Source organism: Cnephaeus nilssonii (assembly GCF_951640355.1).
Source record: "Cnephaeus nilssonii genome assembly, chromosome: 6".
NCBI classification, from domain to species: Eukaryota; Metazoa; Chordata; class Mammalia; order Chiroptera; family Vespertilionidae; genus Cnephaeus; species Cnephaeus nilssonii.
The window spans coordinates 49,136,272-49,158,888 of NC_137077.1; the positions used below are offsets into that span (position 1 = coordinate 49,136,272).

The following is a 22,617-nucleotide window of genomic DNA, read 5'->3' on the forward strand; positions in this document are numbered from 1 at the left end:
TTAAAAAAAATATGTTTTTATTGATTTCAGAGAGAGGAAGGGAGAGGGATAGAGAGATAGAAACATTGATGAGAACTAAACATTGATTGGCTACCTCCTGCATGACCCCTTCTAGGGATCGAGCCCACAACCTGGGCATGTGCCTTGACTGGAATTGAACCGTGATCTCCTGGTTCATGGGACAGTGCTCAACCAACTGAGCCACAGCAACTGGGTGGGAAAGTTCTTTGATTCTAAATTATAGCTTTGCAGGATAGAGTAATCTTGTTATAGGTCCTTGTTTTTCATCACTTTGAATATTTATTGCCAATCCCTTCTGGCTTGCAAAGTTTCTGTTGAGAAATCAGCTGACAGTCTTATGGGAGCTACCTTGTAGGTAATTAACTGCTTTCCTCTTGCTGCTTTTAAGATTTTCTCTTTGTCTTTAACCTTTTGCATTTTAATTATGATGTGTCTTGGTGTGAGCCTCTTTGGGTTCATCTTGTTTGGAACTTTTTGTACTTCCTGGACTTATGTATCTAGTTCATTCACTGGGTTAGGGTAGTTTTCTGTCATTATTTTTTTCAAATAGGTTTTCCATTTTTTGCTCTCTTCTCCTTCAGCACCTTCATGGTGTGAATGGTGGTACGCTTGAAGGTTTTCCAAAGGCTCCTTACACTATCTTCATTTTTTAAAATTCTTTTTTCTTTTTGCTGTTCTGATTGAGTGTTTTTTTGCTTCCTTATATTCCAAATTGCTGATTTGATTCTCAGCTTCAACTACTCTACTGTTGATTCCCTGTAAATTAATTCTTCATTTCAGTTAGTGTATCCTTCATTTCTGGTTCTTTTTTATGGTTTTCATGTCCTTTTTAATACTGTTGATGTTCTCTCTAAGTTCAGCTACTCCTTCCCTAAGTTAATTGGGCATCCTTATAACTAGTATATTGAACTCTGCATCTAGTAGATTGCTTGTCACTGTTTTGTTTAGTTCTTTTTCTGGAGTTTTGTTCTGTTCTTTCATTTGGGATGTGTTCTTTGTCTCCTCATTTTTGCAGCCTCCCTATGTATGTTGCTATGTATTAAGTAGAGCTGCTATGTCTCCCAGGCTTGGTAGAGTGGCCTAATATAGTAGGTGTCCTGTACAGTTTAGTGGCACAGCCTACCTGATCACCCAAGTTGAGCATTCCAGTTGTGTCCCCCCATTCCCCCGCCCCCGCCAATGTGAGCTGTGTACATCCTCCTGTTGTAGTTGAGCCTTGATTACAGTTGGCATATCAATGGGAGGGATTTACCCCCAGGCCGATCTGCTGCAAGGACTGGCTGGAACCACCAATTATTGTGGAGGATCAGCTGTGCAGGGGCCCACCTCACAGTGCAGGACTTATTTCAGTGGGGCTCTGGTGCACACTGAGTTTGCCCCTTGGGTGTGTCACTGTGGAGGTGGTTGAGTGGTGTTTTGACATGGTCTGAAGATGTCTACCAGGTGGGCTAGCTTTGGGGCCTACCGGAAGATGCAGGCCAAGGTCAGCCCCTGCCTGTGTTCTGCCCATGGTCACCTGACTTTAGCTACCAAGCAATCTGCAACTGGATGCTACTTGTGCTAGGCTTGGAGGTGCCCGGCAGAGGCCAAGCTGTGAACCATGTTTGGCTGCTGCTAGTGCCAGGCCTGGGGCCACTTAGGGTGAGGTATGGGGCATGCTGAGGCCAGATGCTATTTGTTTGAGATATTTGGGGAAAATCTGAAGCACAAGCCAAGACATGTCACTCATATGGAAAAGGCACTGGAAGCAGCTTGGGTGTGCCTAAAAGTTTGGTGGGGTGGGGTCTCAGGGAATCACCATGGCAGGGCAAACAGTGATAGCCAGGTTGACGGAGTCTCAAGTATGGTGCTTGCTTGCTGGCTCTGTTGGGGCAGGGCTCATCAAAGGAACAATGGCCTCTGCCAGCACTTTAGTCTGAGAGAACGTTGTGCCCCCAATTCTCAGCCTGATGACAGATACTCAGTTCCTCTCGAATGTCCCTGGTGCCTTTTGAGCTGCTATCCAAGTGCTGGAATCTAGAAGAGTAAGTCAGAGTAAGTGTGTGCACAGGCCTTTAAGAGGAACTGCCTGGGACTCCAGCAGCCCTCCATCTCACTCAACTCTATTCCTGCTGGTTTTTACAGCCAGATAATATGGGATTTCTCAGCTCTGGAACCCTGGACTGGGGGCCTGGTGTGAGACTGGAACCCCTCACTCCTCAGTGTGTACCTCCACAATCAAGATGTCCCTCCTGATGTTCATTTTCCACACGTGGGTGTGGTACCAGCCCATTCATCATCCTAGTTTTAGGACTTCCATTCAGTTTAGTTGTCTGAATGATGGTTGTTCTATAGTTTAGTTGTAATTTGGATGTGGTTGTGGGAGAATGCAAGTACCACATTTCCCTATGCTGCCATCTTGACCAGGAGTCTGCCACTTAACTGTTTTTAATGTTAAGGTTTAAAACATTGGAATGTGCACATTTACATTAATGCATACCAGTTACTGTGGAAATATGGGTCTCTGGCACAAGTCTGGTTAACAGCACTTTCATTGAGCACCAACTGTATGAGGCAATGGGAAGGGTGAGAAAGCTAAATGTAGGACTTGGTCCTACCCTAACGGATTTTGCCAGGTGAGGAGGTGAGCTAGGGAAGGTGCCTCATCCAGAGCCTAGGGCTCCTGCCAGAGTAACCATGACATGTCTTCAACCCTATTTCATTGTTTGCATAACTCTCTGTAATCTATAATATTTTCCCAAAAACCTATATAAAAAGTAAAATAAATGATCCATATGTGGGACTTCAAATCTAATTCTGTTTGGGGACACTGACCGAGTAAATGGAAAAGATGGAAAAGCTGAGCTCAGCTCCATAGATCCTCACGAGGTGAAGAGGAGAAAAAAACCTGGCTATAGTCAGTGACTGGAAAAGAATCATATAATGAGAGGCTGGGGAGGAAAAGGAAGATAGGAATAAAGCAGTCTTTGACTTGTAATGGCCTTTGTCCTCCCTTGCTCTGCCTAAAGTAGGCCTGAAATTTTTGAATTATATTTTGGTAAATTTGCTGAAATGCTACCGGTTAGAAATTTATGGATTAAAAAACACACTCTTTAAAACTGTAATACTTCCAATAATATATCATTCTCATTTTTGTGTGAATGAGTGCAATTACCTTTCCCTCTCAGGTCAACCCTGCAGGAGGAATGAATTTTGCATAAAAATAAGAAATTTGGGAGCATTAAGTAGTCCTTGAAATGGTTCCCTGATGGGTAGGTTTAAGATAGTCAGAAGGCACTGAATTCCTGGGACATCTGGGAAGAAGGTCTCTGGGAGATGGAAGAAAGATGAGAAAGGGAAATGGAAGAATGTCAAAGAAAATGTTCATTGGCAGGCCTTGCTTTCAGGAATCAGAGAGGAAATATTCTTACTTTTTCCCTTTCCTATTACTCCACATAGCCCCCAAGAACCAGTCTGTAGGCTAGTACTATTACTAATGGCTTAATGTCAGTCAGAGTTTAATAAGTTTTTGTGTCGACCTGACAATTTAATTACCACTTAGAACGTTGTTATTAAGGAGACTAAAAGATTTTGTAAACTTTTATAATCTAACCCATTTATAATTTGGGACTTGGTGACATTATTGAAGAGTCTTTGAATCCTAGAGTCATGACCAATATGGAACCAAATACTTTATATATAACAGTCTTGGCTTTGTTGAGTTTGGGTCAATTCTGGGCCAGTTTGTATCCTGGGCCTTTATACCCCACTAGGGGCCCAGTGCACGAATTCGTGCACCTTGAAAGGAATTGTGGGCCGTGAGGCTGCAGTAGGTACAGGGGCAGGTCTTGGCCCATCCTCCACGCCCCCGCCTGGGCCCTCCCGCTATGGCCCCTGGTCCCCTGTTTGCTGGCAACCCCACTCCCGCTGCCGCTGCTCTCATGTGCTGACGGCACTGGCCCCGCTCGAACCCACTGATGGCACAGAGCGATTGGGGCTGGCGCCAGCAGCGGGTGTGAGCAGCAGCTGCTGCCCCGATCGCCCCTCAGGAGCAGGGAGGCGGGGAGGTGGAGAAGACCTCAGGGGTGATTAAGGCTGGCAGCTGCTGCTCACACCCGCTGATGGCACTGAGTGATCAGGACCAGTGCCGGGGAACTGGCAGTGGGTGTGAGCAGCAGGCGGGACCACGGTGAGCAGGAGCAAAGAATTTTCAGTAACCACCAGAGGCTTGCCCCGATGACAGTGAGCGGCGCCCCACCTTGGTCTGGCACCCCTGCTCACCTACTCCACCATCCCACCGCTGCCAATGCCTGCCATGTTCCACACACGCCCCCTGGTGGTTAGCGCACATCATAGTGACAGATTGTTCTGTTGTTCCAGTTGTTCTGCCATTTGGTCTATTAGCATATTAGCCTTTTATTATATAGGATTACTGCTTAGCCAAACAAGGTGAACTTTTCTTCCTCAGAGTACTTTGGAAGGGGGAGGCCAAGATTGAGGATCTAGGAGAGTTTAGGTATGCCATGAACACCCAAATAAGATTTATGAACAGGGGCATTTTACAGGGGCATTGGAAGGGTCAAACAAGTACCCAGATTCAGCAGTCTTAGTGAAACCAAATTGTAGGGTGTTTGAGTTTGAGTTAGTTGTTTCGAAAAACCAAAGAATGGATTTGCGGACTAAAACGGTTAGTGGAAGCAAAGTTTATTGAGAGAAGCCAGTCCTGGAAAAGGTGCAGTTAGGGTTCCAAGAGCAGACCAGTGTCCAGAGCTTCCTTTACATATTATAGCCAGGTGTTAAAGTATATTAATCCATGTGTAGAGCCCCACATGGCCATAAGCCATGTGGGCACAGGGAAGCATCCCCCTGGGAACCAGCACACCAGAGAGAAAAGAGGAAGAAGCGAGCACTTTTTAATGTAGGGGGTGGATGCAGTTTATAGCCTTGCTAGCTCCTGATTGATCCTTTCAAATAATTCTGCCTTAATAATATCCGTGGGATTGGTTATAGGCCTCATTGTCTTGTGATTGGTTATCTGCAAGCTGCCCATCTTAGCAACATTCATACATTTTAAAGCTCATGTCTCCCAAGTGCACCCTTCCTTCCATGCCCAGTTGTGGTGCCTTAGTAACTCTGCTTAGCTAGGTTCCTGGTTCTACTTCCTCCCCGCCACCATGGTCCCAATTCCTGACTACCTAGCTTCCTCCTGTCTCCTCATTAGGTTCCTCTCTCAAGTTCATAGTTCCTGGGCCCCTGTTTCAATGCTGATGAGAGAAGGCCCCTAAACCATTCCAAGCTAAGTGCATGAGATTCTGTACAACTGGCTCTACTTTGCCTTTATTTGTCCTGTAGACATACATTATATGGTTTCAGAAGGAAGAGTGTCAAAGTTATTTATATTTATTGTTAGAAGTTAATAAATTATACTGGACAAAAAATTTTGTTGTTAATTATATTTTACTTAGGTTAATGTTGAGATAAGTTTGTTTTCTCTATACATAGGGGTTTGGAGAGTAGGAGAAGGAAGTAAAGAACTAGTGAGTATTCCATAAGAAGTTCATAATTGAGGATTGACTCTGAGCAAGATCATAGATTTCCTAAAGAGTTGCTGTACACTACAATATTGCAGAGTAGAACACAATGATGGGGTAGTTTCTGGAGTATGCATGAGGAGCATATGAGAGTTTTCTTTAAGTATTAGACATCCTATATAATAAAAGCACAATATGCAAATTGACCAAACAGCCGAATGACTGGTGGAACTACCAATTGCTATGACGCGCATTGACCACCAGGGGACAGACGCTCAACACAGGAGCTGTCCCCAGCCCTCAGGCCCCAGGCCAGCCAAGGCAGGTGCTAGCATGTGGGGGGGGGGGGGGGGGCGCTCCCTGATTGCCCTGCCGGTCGCCCTGCAGAGGGAGGCGACCAGCGGCAGTGGCAGGGGCGGGGCTGGCGAGTGGCCTGCACTAGGTTGGCCAAGGAGGGTGCCAGCGGGGGCCCAATCACCCTGTTGGTCGCCCCACAGATCGGCCCTGATCGCCGGCCAGGCCTAGGAACCTTAACCATGCACGAATTTTGTGCATTGGGCCTCTAGTTATAAAATAATTATATCTGAGTGGAGTGCTTTGGTAGAAAGGAAAAAATGAAGAACCAAGAGTATGGCAAAACGAAAGTTAGAAGTTCTTAAGTAAGTATGAGGTCAGGGAACCTGTTGCAGAATTGGATAGGCTGGCTTTAAATAGAAGCACATAGAATGCCTTGAGTGTAATTGAAGATAAGGAAGCATATATGCACCCAGGTAAAGAGAACTGGGTAAGGGAAATGTGTAAAAATCTGTCTTTCAAGTATATAGAGCTTATACTGGAAAAAACAAGTTGCTGTATTCATGCCTTTTTATTTATTTATTTATTTAAATTTTATTTATTTATTTTTAATTTAATAAATCTTTATTGTTCTTTTTTCCCCCCATAGCTCCCCTCCACCTGGTTCCCATCCCACCCTCTTCCCTTACCTCCCCCGACTGTCCTCATCCATAGGTGAACGATTTTTTGTCTAGTCTCTTCCCGCACCCCCACACCCCTTTACCCCTGAGAGTTGTCAGTCCACTCCCTTTCTGTGCCCCTGATTCTATTACATTCACCAGTTTATTCTATACCTCAAATTTTTAATTCACTTGATTTTTAGATTCACTTGTTGATAGATATGTATTTGTTGTTCATAATTTTTATCTTTACCTTTTTCTTCTTCTTCCTCTTCTTAGAGAATACCTTTCAGCATTTCATATAATACTGGTTTGATGGTGATGAACTCCTTTAGCTTTTTCTTATCTGTGAAGCTCTTTAGCTGACCTTCAATTCTGAATGTCAGCTTGGCTGGGTAGAGTACCCTTGGTTGTAGGTTCTTGCTATTCATCACTTTGACTATTTCTTGCCACTCCCGTCTGTTGAGAAATCAGCTGACAATCGTATGGGTGTTCCCTTGTAGGTAATTAACTGTTTTTCTCTTGCTGCTTTTAATATTCTCTCTTTGTCTTTTGCTCTTGGCATTTTAATTGTGATGTGTCTTGGTGTGGTCCTCTTTGGATTCCTTTTGTTTGAGGTTCTGTGCGCTTCCTGGACTTGTAAGTCTATTTCTTTCACCAGGTGGGGGAAGTTTTCAGTCATTATTTCTTCAAATAGGTTTTCAGTATCTTGCTCACTCTCTTCTTCTGGCACCCCCATAATTCTGATGTTGGTACGCTTGAAGTTGTCCCAGAGGCTTCTTACACTATCTTCACATTTTTGGATTCTTTTTTCTTTTAGCTTTTCCAGTTGAGTGATTTTTTCTTCTTTGTATTTCAAATCTTTGACTTGATTCTTGCATTCCTCTAGTTTGCTGTTGGGTGTCTGTATAATATTTTTTATTTCAGTCAGTGTATGTTTAATTTCTAGTTGGTCCTTTTCCATATCCTCGAGGGTCTCTCTCGTATCCTCAAGGGTCTCGCTAAATTTATCGGCCTTTTCTAGGAAATTCTTGAAAAACCTTATAACCGTGGTTTTGAACTCTATCTCCAGTCGTTTGTTTTCCTCCATTTCTTTGGTTTTTGATCTGTTTCTTTGTCTCCCCATTTCGCTGCTTCCCTGAGTTGGTAGGGTAGCTTTGTGTGCTAGTTGTTCTATATGGGCCAGTGGTTCGGCCTCCCCAGTTACTTGAGGTGGACAATCTTGGTGCACCCCTTTATGGACTGTGTGTACAGCCTTGTTGTAGTTAAGTCTTGATTGTTGTTCTTTTGTTTGTTTGTTTGTTTTTAAAGGATTCTCATTCAGGAATAAAAGAGTTGTGGATATTGTGATTCAGTTTGATCTGTTTTGCCCTAATGACTATAGTTAACTTAAAATACAAAAATAAAACCTTGTTTTTTCCTTTAGCCAACAAGGGATGATCGAGGGTGGATTATTAGTCCCATTGGCCCCAATCCCTGGTGGACTGTGATAGCTGCAATTATCCCAGCTCTACTCTGCACTATCTTAATATTCATGGACCAGCAGATCACAGCTGTTATCATTAACAGGAAGGAACACAAGCTCAAGGTAACAAGAAATTCTGACCGAGAAGGATTAATGGCATCCTATTACATTTGAAAAAGAAATTTAGGGTAAATTCATTTAGACCAGGAACTGTAGTACCTGGATAAAAGAAGTCATGGAAGGAGCTCTTAAGAGGTTTCCAGGGGTTACAATCCCTAGAGTGGAGTCCAATGGTAAGATACAAAAGAAGCTTGGGCTCCACTACTCTCTATTCAAACCTATGGGGAAGCTGGACTGGCAGAGTTCCTAGTGGTCCTTATATAGCCACATGCTCTGGGTCAGGCTTATCTTCCTGAGGTTCAGGTCGGGGCTTGGACCACTGTTTCCTAGAGGCAGGTATTCTCCCATTGCTGTCCATTACTGGGGTTTCTAGACTGAACCTTAAGCTCAAGGATCCTACAGAGGTAGGGTAAGTTCCAATGTATGCATTAGTGAGAGACTTAATGTGTTCATCTCCGTACTTTCCTTACTTAGAGTAGGCAATGCCAATTTAGCAAGGATCTGGAACCCAATAAGGATATTTATCTTTAACCCCTATAATGTCTACCATCTAGAATGGTCAAGATGTGGCTTTATCTCTGGTTACTCTTCCAAGAAAGGATGAATATTTGAATGTGTGAGACTCAGAGTGAGATCTGGGGGCACTTGCATAAAGAATGGATATTGGCATATTTTGGACAAGCTAAAGTTTCCCTTTTTTTCTCTGTTCCCTCCAAACCAGAAGGGGCTGGAATATTCTTAGCTCACTGTTCTATGCCCAACTGATGGTGATGGAGACTCTGTTTCCCTACAGAAAGGCTGTGGTTACCACCTGGACCTGCTAATGGTGGCCATCATGTTGGGTGTCTGCTCCATCATGGGCCTGCCCTGGTTTGTGGCTGCAACTGTCCTGTCCATCACACATGTGAACAGCCTCAAACTGGAATCTGAGTGCTCCGCTCCTGGAGAACAGCCCAAGTTCTTGGGCATCCGAGAACAGAGAGTGACAGGCCTTATGATTTTTGTGCTGATGGGTTGCTCAGTCTTCATGACGACTATATTAAAGGTAATCATTCATTTATTCATTAGGTAATATATTGAGTGCCTGTTTTGAAAATAAGAAATAGCATATTCTAATTGGATAAAGTAGATAAGATGTGGTTAAGAAAGTTAATTAAGGCTCTAACTGGTTTGGCTCAATGGATAGAGAATCGGCCTGCGGACTGAAGAGTCCAAGGTTTGATTCCGGTCAAGGGCATGCACCTTGGTTGTGGGCACATCCCCAGTAGGGGGTGTGCAGGAAGCAATTGATTGGTGTTTCTTTCTCTCTCTCATCCATGTTTCTAACTCTCTATACCTCTCCCTTCCTCTGTAAAAAATCAATAAAAAGATATATTTTTAAAAAAGAAAGTTAATTAAGAAAACAAACAAGTCCTGGCTGGGTGGCTCAGTTGGTTGGCTGTAGGACTGTGCACTAAAGGGTTGCCAGTTTGATGCCCATCAATGTTTCATTCTTATATCGATGTTTCTCTATCTCCCTTCCTTTCTCTCTAAAAATCAATTTTTAAAAACCTTAAATAAAAACCAAAAGAAAACAAACATAATAATTAGAGAATATATGTGATAAAAGGAAATATATAGTGGTCTATGGTGCTATATAGAATTGCAGGGGTACTGTTTTTTAGTTAGTCGTTGGAAAAGGCCTCTCTAAGGAGATGGCATTTAAGGTGAGATGGACAGTGGGAGATGGCATGGGGGAAAGGGAGAAAAGCAGTCTAGTGAGGCTCTTAGGTGGGAAAGAATTATATATATTCTAGGAAACATCATGACCATGTGGCTCAAGGATGTTGAGTCAAGACAAAACACAGTGAAATGAGATCGAAGAGTGAGCAGAGGCAGATCATGCAGGGCCTTGTTGACATTAGTAAAGGTAAACTTTAAAGGGTTTTAACAGGAGAGGGACATGATCCATTTTGTATTTTTAAAAGATTACTCTAGCTGGTGATTAGACTAAATTTTAGGGATGGGGAAAAATAAAAGTAGAGAAACCAGTGAGGCTATTACAGGTAAGAGATTATGATGATTTGGCTAAGGAAGTTGGTAGTAGGGATGGATAAAAGGAATGGCTTCTGAATATTTTTGAGATAGATCCAAAGGTCTTGCTGGATATAGAATGGGGTGAGGAAAATGGAAAAGTCAAAATGTTTGCTAGGTTTCTGACTTGACTACCTGGGTGGAGAGTGATGGCATTTAAGTAGGTGGCAATGCCTTAACCATATGCATGTTGTTAGGTTCTAGAGCCTTTTCCATCTTTTTAAAAATATATTTTTATTGACTTCAGAGAGAGGAAGGGAGAGGGGGAGAGAGATAGAAACATCAATGATGAGAGAAAATCATCAATTGGCTGCTTCCTGAATGCCCACCACCAGGGATTGAGCCCACAACCCGGGCATGTGCCTTACCTGGAATTGAACCCTGACCTCCTGGTTTATATGTTGAAGCTCAATAAACCACACCAGCCAGGCGCCTCTTCCATCTTTGTCAAGGGGAGTGCTAACCTTCCCTCCTTTCATACAACACTGAGAGTGATGGCATTTAAAATAGAGAAGGCAGCCTGAATGAGGAAGTGATTTCGTCAGGGGCAAGGCTGTGGCCAGATTTGGGATAAGATGTTCAGGAAGCATCTGAGTGAAGAGGCTAGAAGAGGGTTCTGAACTAAAAATATAAATGTGGGCATCAACAGCATATAGGTGGTATTGACAGCCAAGGGAGTAGATGAGATCTCTCAGGGAGAAGGGTAAATGTAAAAGAGAAGTAGGAGCAGAGAGAAGAGCAGAATATAAGGTGCTCCATATTTAGAAGTTGGATAGAGGAGGAGACAGCAACAGAGACTCTGAAGGAGCTGCCAGAGGTAGGGAAACCAGGAGGGTGTAGTGTCAAGGATGCCATGTGAGGGGAATGTTTCAAACAGGAGGGATTAGTTAGAGGCTGTCTAGAAAGATGAAGACTAAACAAAGACCATTGGATTTGACCGCACAGAGGCCTAATATGACTTGACAAGAGCAGATACAGTAGGAAAAGAGGGCAGAAGCTGAATTACAGGGACTAAAGAGTAAATGGGAGGTGAGGAAGAAAAGAGTGTGAGCAGACAGCTCTTTCAAGAGGTTTTTCTATGAAGTGGAACAGAAAAATGGGCAGTGGCCGGTGTGAGATGTGGGAAAGGGGATTTTTGGAAAGTGGGAAGATAACTTAAATAAGAGAAAATATGTTTTTGTGTGGGTAGAAGGCCTGCATCTGGGGAAAATGGGGTGAAAAGGGACCTCTGTGGCCATATCTCCAGGCCTCAACCATTGTGGAAGGATCGGGCCTAAACTGGCAGTCAGACATCCCCCGAGGGGTCCCAGATTGGAGAGGGTGCAGGCCAGGTTGAGAAACACCCCCTGCCCCATGTACGAATTTCGTGCATCGGGCCTCTAGTAGGAAATATAATTAGTATTGTAATAACTATTTATAGTGCAGGTGGGCACTTGAATTATCAGAAAGAACACTTTGTAACCTATATGAATTTTTATCTGCTGTGCTATATACCTGAAGCTAATAGAAAGTGTTGAATGCAAACTGTAATAAAAAAATAAAATAAGAGGTATCAGTTTTATAAAAGAGGGATGTGTGTGTCTAATAATGAACTATCAGAGAAATTAAGAAAACAATCCCATTTATAATTGCATAAAAAATACTTAGGAGTAAATTTAACCAAGAAAGTAAAAGACCTGTCCTAGGAAAATTATAAGACATTGAAGAAGATAAAAATAAATGGAAACATATACCGGCGCTCTATTGTAGGAAGAATTAACATTGTTAAAATGTTCACACTACCCAAAGCAATCTATAGATTCTGTGCAATCCCTATCAAAATAACAATGGCATTTTTCACAGAACTAGAACAAATAATCCAAAAATTTATATGGAACCACAAAAGGCCCTGAAGTAGCCACAGCAATCTTGAGAAAGGAGAAAAAAGTTGGAGTTATCATGCTATTTGACATCAAACTATATTACAAGACTATAGTAATCAAAACAGCATGGTCCTGGTATAAAAACAGACATATAGATCAGTGGAACAGAAGAGAGAGTCCATAAATAAACCTCCTATATGGTCAATATATTACAAAAGGAGGCAAGAATATACAATGTGGTCCTGGCCAGTGTGGGTCAGTTGGTTGAAGGTCGTCCCATGTACCAAAAGGTCACTGGTTTGATTCCCATTCAGGGCACATGCCTGGGGTGTGGGCTCGATCCCCAGTAAGGGGCATGTAGGAGGCAGCCAATCAATGATTCCCTCTCTCCCTCCCTCCCTCCCTCCCTCCCTCCCTCCCTGCCTGCCTGCCTGTCTTTCCCTTTCCCTTTCTCTCTCTCTAAAATCAATAAACATATTTACCAAAAAAAGTATATACAAGGGGTAAAGACAATCTATTCAATAAATGGTATTTGTAACATTGGACAGATACAAGCAAAAAATGAAAGTAGACCACCTTCTTACACCATATATAAGAATAAACTCAAAATGGATGTGAGACTTAAATGTAAGACTCGAAACCATCAAGCTCCTAGAAGAAAAAATAGGCAGTAAACACTCTGACATTTCTCTTAGTAATACTTTTTCTGATGTATCTTCTCAGATAAAGGAAACAAAAGAAAAATAAATAAATAAATAAATGGGTCTACATCAAAATAAAAAGTCTTTACACAGCAAAGGAAACAACAAAATGAAAAGACAACCTACTGAATGGAAAGAGATATTTGCCAATGATACATCCCATAAAGGGTTAATATTCAAAATTTATAAAGAACTCATAAAACTCAACACCAAAAAACCCCACACACAATCCAATTAAAAATGGATCTGTATGTTCTTTTTAGACAGACATATGAAAAAATGCTCAGTGCACTGATCAGCAGGGAAATGCAAGTTAAAACCACAGTGAGATACCACTTCACACCTATCAGAATGGCTAGCATCAGTAAATCAACCAACAACAAATATTGGTGAGGATGTGGAGAAAAGGGAACCCTCTTGCAATGTTGGCGGGAATGTAGATTGGTGCAGCAGCTGTGGAAAACAATATGGAGGGTCCTCAAAAAAGTAAATAGGAAACTGCCTTAGGTCCTAGTGATTCCACTTCTGGGTATATATTTGAACAACTCTAAAACACTTATTTGAAAAGATATATGCACTCCTATTTCATCGCAGTGTTATTTACAATAGCCAAGATAAAGAAGCAACCCAAGTACCCATCAATAGATGAGTGGATAAAAAAATGGTGGGACATATATATAATGGAATCTTTCTTGGCCATAAAAATGAATGAAATCTTACCATTTGCAACAGCATAGATGGACCTAAAGGGTATTATGTTAAGCAAAATAAGTCAGACAGAGAAAGACTAATATGATGTGATTTCACTTATATATATAGAATCTAAAGAACAAAATAAATGAGCAAATAAAACAGAAATAGACTCATAGATACAGAGAATAAACTGAGCATTGCCAAATGGGTGGAGGTTGGAGAGGGCAGGGAGAAAAAGCTGAAGGTATTAAGAAGTACTAAATGGTAGTTACAAAATAGTCATGGGGGTATAAAAGTACAGCATAGGGAATATAGTCAATAATATTGTAATAACTATATATGCTATATATGGTGCCAGGTGGGTATTAGAATTATCAAGGGGATCACTTCATAAATTATATAATTGTCTAACCACTATTCTGTAAACCTGAAACTAATATAAAATAATAATGAATGTCAACTATTATTAAAAAATAACATTTAAAAAATGAAAAAAATACACTTTTCCTCTTGCACTAGTAAAAAAAAAAAAAAAGAGGGGTGTGTGTGTGTGTGTGTGTGTGTGTGTGTCCATCCCCACAGAGGAGAAAGAGCCAAATATGGGTAAGACATGAGGCCTATGATTTAACCAGGACCATATTACACTTATGTGTAATCATTTCATTTCAGAACAAAAGTTTTTATCATAGTCAGGTTGTTTTGCCTCTACTTCTACATCATGAAAAGGCAGCAGAAACGAATGTAATGTTTATGTTGTGATTTTGTGACTTTACTTCCCCCTTGGTGACTTAAAAGTTGTTACAGTCTTGAGTGTGCTGATACCAAGTGTAATCTCTGGTCTTTCTGCCCTTTGTGTTCAGTTCATCCCGATGCCGGTACTCTATGGAGTCTTCCTCTACATGGGCGTCTCTTCACTACAGGGAATTCAGGTACTGTATGGCTCAGCCAGGGCAATGTCTTCTCACTGTGCGCTCACTTGTCCTGACCGGGGGCTGGGGGGTGGGGGTGGGGGGGTGGGAGGGGGACAGCTCCAGCACAAGTTAGTTCTTGAGAAACCTTTCCCTAGTCTTGTGGTTAAGCTATTTTGACATTTCTTTGGACTTTGGGCAAAATACAACCATGTTGGCATGAGGGTACAGGGACTTACAGAGTAGCCTGGCTTGATGTCATGGTTCCAGTAATTTGTTATAGTTTTCAACAATTATTAGGCACACATTCAATAATAGGTGCTTTGTCAGATGCTGGTCAAGAACCACACATGGACAGTGCTAGGCTGAAGTGTGAGCGAGGGGTTTAACTGGGGGCACTTTGGTAAAGAGATTGGGGCATAGTGGGAGCTGCTCCAGGTAAGCAAATAGTACTTCCTGGCACACTGCCGTCTCCCATCTACCAGCTAATCCCTCTGAATCCTTTGAACAGAGAAACCCAGGAGCTTGTCACTGATTACCGCAGGTGATAATATGACGTAGCTGCTTCTACTACTGGTGGCTGGTTCCTCTTTGTTTTTATGGAATGTCCAGTGATCATTCTCATATACTGAATTGTAATACGACTGTGGACAGGTTATTTAATCTCTCTGGGCCTTTTTTTTTTTGTTGGCATTTTATAATATAAGAATAGTCGTACTTTCTATATCCAGAATGTTATGTTTCATTTTATATTTTTACTATAAATAATAATGAGAATCTCCAAACTCCTCCAATAGCCAAGAAGAGATTTGGTTTTGATAATAGAAAGATGCAATTGCCTTATTTTATTTTCAACACTCCCTGAGAAAGAGCTTTTTCAGGATCCACAGTGTGGGGTAGGAAAAAGGAATTTGAACCTAGAATTTAAAAAGATGAATTTTAAATTTGACACTGTCACTTACCAACCTTGGCCAAATTGCCTATTCTGAGACTTGGTTTCCATTTCTGTCCAGTGGAAATGGTTATTGCCTGCCTTTCAGAGTAGGTGATGTAAGAGACATGAATTTGCCTAAGAAGTTTCTGACCCAGAGAAACCTCCTGAAAATAAATGCCAGTCCCCTTCTTTCAGTTCTTTGATCGGCTGAAGCTCTTCGGGATGCCTGCAAAGCATCAGCCAGATTTCATTTACCTCCGCCACGTGCCGCTACGCAAAGTGCACCTCTTCACCCTCATCCAGCTGACTTGCCTGGTCCTGCTCTGGGTCATCAAGGCCTCTCCAGCCGCCATTGTCTTTCCAATGATGGTGAGTTTTAAAAAATTATTACTTATTTTTAAAATTGTGATAAAATATACATAACATAAAATTTACCACCTTAATTTTTAAGTACATTCACATTGCCACCATGCACCTCCAGAACTTTTTTCATCTTGCACAACTGAAACTCTGTACCCATAAAACAATAACTCCCCATTCCTTTCTCCCACTAGCCTTTGGTAACCACCATTCTACTCTCTGTCTCTGCATTTGACTACTCTAGTTACCTCATCTGAGTGGAATCCTGTAGTATTTGTCCTTGTGTGATTTGTTTATTTCACTCACAATGTCTTCAAGATTCATCCATGTTGTAACATGTGTCAGAATTTCCTTCCTTTTTAAAAAATGAATAATATTCCATTATGATATAGACCACATTTTGTTTATCTATTCATTTGTCAATAGACACTTGGATTGCTTCCACCTTTTGGCTATTGTGAACAATACTTTTACTATGTGAATAATGATACCAGGAAACAAATGCCCGTTTGTGTCGCTGCTTTCAGTTCTTTTGGGTAAATACCAAGAAGTGGGATTTCTGGGTCATATGGTACTTCCATTTTTAATTTTTTGAGGACTGTCATGAAATGGTTGCACCATTTTACATTTCTACCAGGAGTACACAGAATTTTAATTTCTCCACATCTTTGCCAACACTTATTTTCTGTTTGGGGATTTTTTTTTAATAACAGCCATCCTGCCTTAGCTGGTTTGGCTCAGTGGATAGAGCATCGGCCTGTGGACTGAACGGTTCCAGGTTCGATTCTGGTCAAGGGCACATTGCTGGCTCGACCTCCGGTTGGGGGGGCATGCAGGAGGCAGCCAATTAATGATTCTCTCTCATCATTGATGTTTCTATCTCTCCCTCTCCCTTCCTCTCTAAAATCAATAAAAATATATTTTAAAAAAATAACAGCCATCCTAATGGGTGTGAAGTGGTATCTCATTGTAGTTTTTATTGTATTTTCCTAATGACTAGTGATGTTGAGCATCTTTTCATGTGCTTATTGGCTATTTGTATATTTTATTTGGAGAAATGCCTATTCAAATTCTTTGCTCATTTTTTAATTGGGTTGTTTGGTTTTTTAGGAGTTCTTTATAAAATCTGGATATTAATACCTATTGATGGTGAGGTTTTGTGTTTTGGTTGGTCTTTGTAGGAGGAGCATTATTTTGGGGACCTTGAGGTGTGGGTACATGTGTGTAACAGTTTGCCATGTTTATTTTCCAGGCTACCAGTCTGCCTGTTCTTCCTTCCTTCTTCCCTCTCCACCCTTACTTTCTTTTGTGAATCTGACATGGAAAGGATTCTTCATGTTTGCAATAATTTGCATATTACTTCAAAGCAGTAGAGTTCCAATTTATAATTTAATGCAATTAGAAGTTTCTAAAGTGGTAGAAATGCACTGTTTTGAGCCACTGGGAGAGAGGAAGAGGTTGTCTAACACTAAGTGACTGGGGCAGTCTTGGGAAGCTGAACTGTGTGTGGTGCAGGTGACAAGCTGTTTTCTAAATCTAGGGTGGTGATGAAATTCTTGCCACCTGACTGTTTCATCGCCTCCTCTTGATGCCTTCTCTCTGGCTCCCTCGTGTCATGAGGAAGCTGACAATTCAGTGGGCCATTTGAAAGTTAATTAAAGGCGGGCCTCTGGAGAGAAAAGGCATGTTTGGGACTTGTTTAGGTGCTTTTGAACTCTGTCTTACTGAGAGAATATTCAAAGGTTAGGAAACTGGAGGGGGTCTCTTCTCCTCTAGTCTCCTAGATGTATCCTCTCTTGATGGGCTTCTCAGTTTTGCCAGAATATCTGTAGTTTGAGTTCTGCATTTGGGTGTTATGTTCAGGGGTTGAGTGTTTGGTTAAAAAAGTAGCAAATTCTTGACAACTCCTGGAAGGGATACTATCAATTTTGGATCGATTGGGAAAGTAGTCAGAGAAATTCAGGAGAAATGTGGTTGAATTTCATAAGCTCGATTTGCCTCATTCTTTGTCCAGCCACCAGAGGTAGCTGGTGAACCTCATTCAATCCAGGCAGGTCATTCTGGGTTATTTGTTCTCCTTTGGCTGAAGTGGCCCTTATGGGGAAAATGGAGCAGCAAATGAGGCACCCTGGGCTGTTTCTATTAAAGTGATTAGCTGTCAGAGTTTAGGCAAGTTACTTTCTCTCCCTGGGCCTCAGTTTTCCATTTATAAAATGACTATCAGAACAGACCAGAGCACAAAGACAAAAACCACTACAGATCATGATGCAGGGCATAAAGCAAGGATTTTGTGGGGAAAACGCATAGGCAAAGGATTGGCGGGAATCCAGATAGTCCTTCAGGGTCCCCTCACCCCCTGGTGAGTATGCTCAGGCTGTGCTGGACCCACTGTGGCCATGGTCCCATGCTTCCTGCTGGCCCCAAGCCAGGGAAAGCAGCTCTTAGGGCGTCTACAAGGGAAGCGTTTTCTCTTTTAATGAGGGAATTAAATTCATTGCTCTCCAACCTATTCCTCTCTCCCAGTGGCTCAAAACAGTGCATATCTATCACTTTAGACACTTCTGAAAGTTAAGTAAAATATTGTATAGAAAACACTTACCTTAGTATCTGGTACAAAGAGGACAGTCAATAAAAGGCAACTATAATGATTATTATGAGTTTGATTTTACATGAAATGTCCTATTCTGCTGTGAAAATAAGATTGTGCTTTTAACAATCAGGAAGTAAATGAGTCCCTTTAATTCACTTTTTTAACTTTTCTTCAGGTTTTGGCCTTGGTCTTTGTCAGGAAAGTCATGGATCTCTGTTTCTCTAAGCGAGAGCTGAGCTGGTTAGATGATCTCATGCCTGAAAGCAAAAAGAAGAAGTTGGATGATGCCAAAAAGAAGGCCAAGGAGGAAGAGGTCAGAGTTCTTGCACCAACTGTACACTTTGGGGCAGCCTCAAATTACAGGACATAGGAAGGGCCACATGAAAAGTCAGCATGTCTGGAATCCCAAGTGTCATATTTAGGAGCTGGGAAGATTCCTCCAGAGCTGTTCTCAGCTGAGAAAGGATTAAGGACTCTTGTCCCTGTCTGTCCTTCATTTTTGGATTAGATAACCAGTTGTTTTTTTCTTTTTTTATCTAGTCTATTCACCAGGTTCACACTTAGAATATGAACACAGAATCTGCTCTTATATCAGATCTAATGGGTCATGTTCTCCCGAAAGGTCTAATTTGACAAGTATACAAAACCCATTGTTTTCTGAGAGTATTTGTTATGTACCTAACTGCAGATGATGTTGTGGTTGGCACCATGCAAAGATAACTTGCATAGGACTTTCTGTCCTTCCTCATTTCCCTCAGCACTTGGCATCTGCCACCCACACAATGGACCCTCCATCAGTGGACTCTACAGGCAAAGAATGGATATGTAACAAAATGAAAATACCAGACCAAGAACTGAATGAGTGGGGAAGTGTTTCCAAGTACAGTTAGTGCCTGAAATAGTGTCCTTGGCAAAGCCTTTTAAAGGACTTTTAAAAAAAAAAATCTTGAATTTTTTAAATCTTTCATTTTTTTCCACTTTTATTGAGATATAATTGACATATAGCATTGTATAAGTTTAAGGTATCCTATATAATAAAGCCCTAATATGCAAATTAACCGAACACTGGTCACTGTGACACGCACTGACCACGGGGGGGGGGGGGGGGGGGGGCAGATGCTCAATGCAGGAGCTGCCCCCTGGTGGTCAGTGCGCTCCCACAGGGGGAGCGCTGCTCAGCCAGAAGCTGGCTCGTGGCTGGCGAGTGCCACCCCGCCTCCGCGGCAGTGCTAAGGATCCCTTGGGGGGATGTGCACCTGAGGCTGGCAGGCAGACATCCCCTGAGGGTCCCAGACTGCAAGAGGGCGCAGGCTGGGCTGAGGGACCCCCGAGTGCACGAATGTCGTGCACTGGGCCTTTAGTACTATATAATGATTTGATATATGGGAACATTGCAAAATAACTGCCACAATAGCATTAGTTAACACATCCATCACATAGTCACAATTATTTTTTATGGTGAGAACTTTTAAATCTACTCTCATAGCAATTTTCAAATATACAATTTTTAAGTATTGTTAAATATAGTCACCATGCTGTACATTATATCCCCAGAAAAATTTATTCATCTTATAACTGAAAGCCTGTACACTTTGACTACCTTCACCCATTTCCCTTACCCCACCTCTAACCCCTGGTAACCACCAATGTGTTCTGTTTCTGTGACTCCAGTTTTTTTTAGATTCCACATATAAGAGAGATTATACAGTATTTGTCTTTCTCTGTCTGACTTATTTCACTTAGCATAGTACCCTCAAGATTCATTCACATTGTTACAAATGGCAGGATTTCCTTTTTATGGCTAAATAATATTCCAGTGTGTGTGTGTGTGTGTGTGTGTGTGTGTGTGTGTGTGTAATAAACTTTATCCACTCATCCATTGATAGGCACTTAGGTTGTTTCCATATCTTAGCTATTGTAAATAATGCTGCAATAAACATGGGGGCACAGCTATCACTTCGAGATAGTGATTTCATTTCCTTTGGCTATATACTCAGAAGTAGAATTGTTGGATCATATGGTAGTTCTATTTTTAATTTTTTAAAGAACCTCCATACTGTTTTTCATAGTGACTGTACCAATTTATATTCCCACCAGCAGTGTACAAGGGTTCCCCCCGCTTTTATTTTTTTACATCATTGCCAGCACTTGTTATCTTTTGGCAATAGTTAAGGCAAGAGGTGATGGTGGCTTAGGCTAAGGGAGAGTTTGTGAAAATGCCTGGATTGGGGACTTACTTTGAAGATAGAGCTGACAGGTTTTGCTAATTATAGTGAGGATGGGTAGGAGAGGAATGAAGGACTAGACGTAGATTTTTGGAGGAACAATTAGATGAATGGCTGTGCTATTTATTAAGATGGGAAAGACCTAGGAATAGCAGGTTTGAGAGGAGAATCAAGGGATGCCTTTTGGATGTTAAGTATAAGGTGGCTAGTAAACTTTATATTCTTACTTTACAAAAATTCTTTATAAAATTATTTTTAAAACTAAATCAAATGAAAAAAATGAAGATTTCACCCCAAAAATTTCATGTTAGCATTCAACAGTTATGGTCATTTCTTTATGTTCTCTTTAAATCCTTAACATAGTTTTCATATAAGTGTAATAATTGTATATTTCAGGGGGGCTATTATATATTCTGATTTCCCCCCTTACCTTGGTTTTATGACACTCTCATGTTCCTGTGTGTCCATACAGTAAATATATTTGATTCTTTTTTGTGGTTGTTAATCCTTACCCGAGGATATTTTTTCCATTGATTTTTAGAGAGAGTGTAAGGGAGGTAAGGAGGGACACACACACACACACACACACACACACACACACACACACAAACATCGATTGATTGCCTCCTGTGTGCACCCCAACTGGGGCTAGGAATAAAACCTGCAACCCCAGGTATGTGTCCTTGATTGGGAATCAAACTGGTGATCCTTCATTGTGTGGGCTGATGCCCTAACCACTGAGAAACACCGACAAGGGCTCCTATTTTTTCTTTTCTTTTTTTAATTTTTTAAAAATATATTTTATTGATTTTTTACAGAGAGGAAGAGAGAGGGATAGAGAGTTAGAAGCATCGATGAGAGAGAAATATCGATCAGCTGCCTCCTGCACACCACCTACTGGGGATGTGCCCGCAACCTAGGTACATGCCCTTGACTGGAATCGAACCTGGGACCTTTCAGTCTGCAGGCCGACACTCTATCCACTGAGCCAAACCAGTTAGGGCTATTTATTCTTTTAATGGCTGCATAATCCTTATATAATAAAAAGGTAATATGCAAATCAACTGAATGGCAGAACGACCAGAACGCCCGTGGCCCCTCACCCTGATGGTCCCTGCCCTCGAGGGGGCCCCCCCAACCCTAATTGGGGGCGGGGCTGGCCAGCAAACCGCTGGCGGCCCCTCGCCCCATCTGGCTCCGCCCACAGCCCCTTGCTCCAGCCAGCCTGCCCTCGATAGCCCCCGTAGGTGGCGGGCCAGCTGGATCCCACCAGTGCATAAATTTGGGCACCGGGCCTCTAGTATTCTATAATATTTTAATCTAATAATTAATGTAAACATTCTTCCTTTATTAAAGTTTATAGTTGTTTTAGGTTTTATTTTTAATTATACTAATTAAACATCTTTGTACACATTTTTTCTCTATAATTATTTCCTTTGTATTAATTAAATTGTTTCTAAGAAAACATTTTATTATGGAACATTTTAAACATATATAAAAGTAGAAAGAATATTCAGTATTAATATTTCTCCCAATTGCCTTATTATTATTTTAATAACTAGAGAACTGGTGCATGAATTCGTGCATGGGTGGGGTCCCTTGGCCTGGCTGGCAATCGGGGCCCATCGGGGCCATCTCACCCAGTCCTGATTGGGGCTGATCGGGGCCCATCTCGGCCACCTCACCCAGTCCTGATTGGGGCCCATCTCGGCCATCTCACCCAGTCCTGATTGGGGCCCATCTCGGCCATCTCACCCAGTCCTGATTGGGGCCAGCCACCCGGGGGAGGGACCACAGGAGGTTGGCCGACGGCAGGAGGTTAGCTGTGGGAGCATACTGACCACCACGGGGAAGCTCCTGTATTGAGCGTCTGCCCCCTCATGGTCAGTGTGTGTCATAGCAATGGGTCAACCAGTCATAACAGTCGCTTAGGCTTTTATATATATAGATATGTTTGAATTGGGATTGAAATATGATCCATATATTGCAATTGGTTGTTATGTTTCTTAAATCTCTTTAGGAATTGCCCTTCTTTCCTTTTTAATTTTTGTTGAAGAAATTGGGTCTTTGACCTATAGGGTTTCCCACCATTTAGATTTTATTAAATGTGTCCTTGGTGTCATTTAACATGTTTGTTTGTCCCCTGTGTTTCCAGGAAATTGATAGTTTAAATCTTCAGAGTCAGGATTTTTTTAAAAAATA

The 22,617-nt window shown here is 41.8% G+C and overlaps 1 protein-coding gene across 5 annotated transcripts in view; it reads left to right on the forward strand.

Moving 5' to 3' along the window:
- The window catches only part of SLC4A8 (solute carrier family 4 member 8), an 85,066-nt gene that overhangs the window by 52,657 nt on the left and 9,792 nt on the right, over window positions 1-22,617 (forward strand). For 3 of the 5 annotated variants that reach the window (XM_079775113.1, XM_079775112.1, XM_079775114.1), the window contains exons 18-22: window positions 7,911-8,072; window positions 8,863-9,114; window positions 14,259-14,327; window positions 15,436-15,609; window positions 18,366-18,503. In XM_079775113.1, the coding sequence (XP_079631239.1) occupies window positions 7,911-8,072; window positions 8,863-9,114; window positions 14,259-14,327; window positions 15,436-15,609; window positions 18,366-18,503 (795 nt within the window). The remainder of the gene's footprint in view (window positions 1-7,910; window positions 8,073-8,862; window positions 9,115-14,258; window positions 14,328-15,435; window positions 15,610-18,365; window positions 18,504-22,617) is intronic. The other 2 variants (XM_079775115.1, XM_079775116.1) reach the window with 1 other exon arrangement.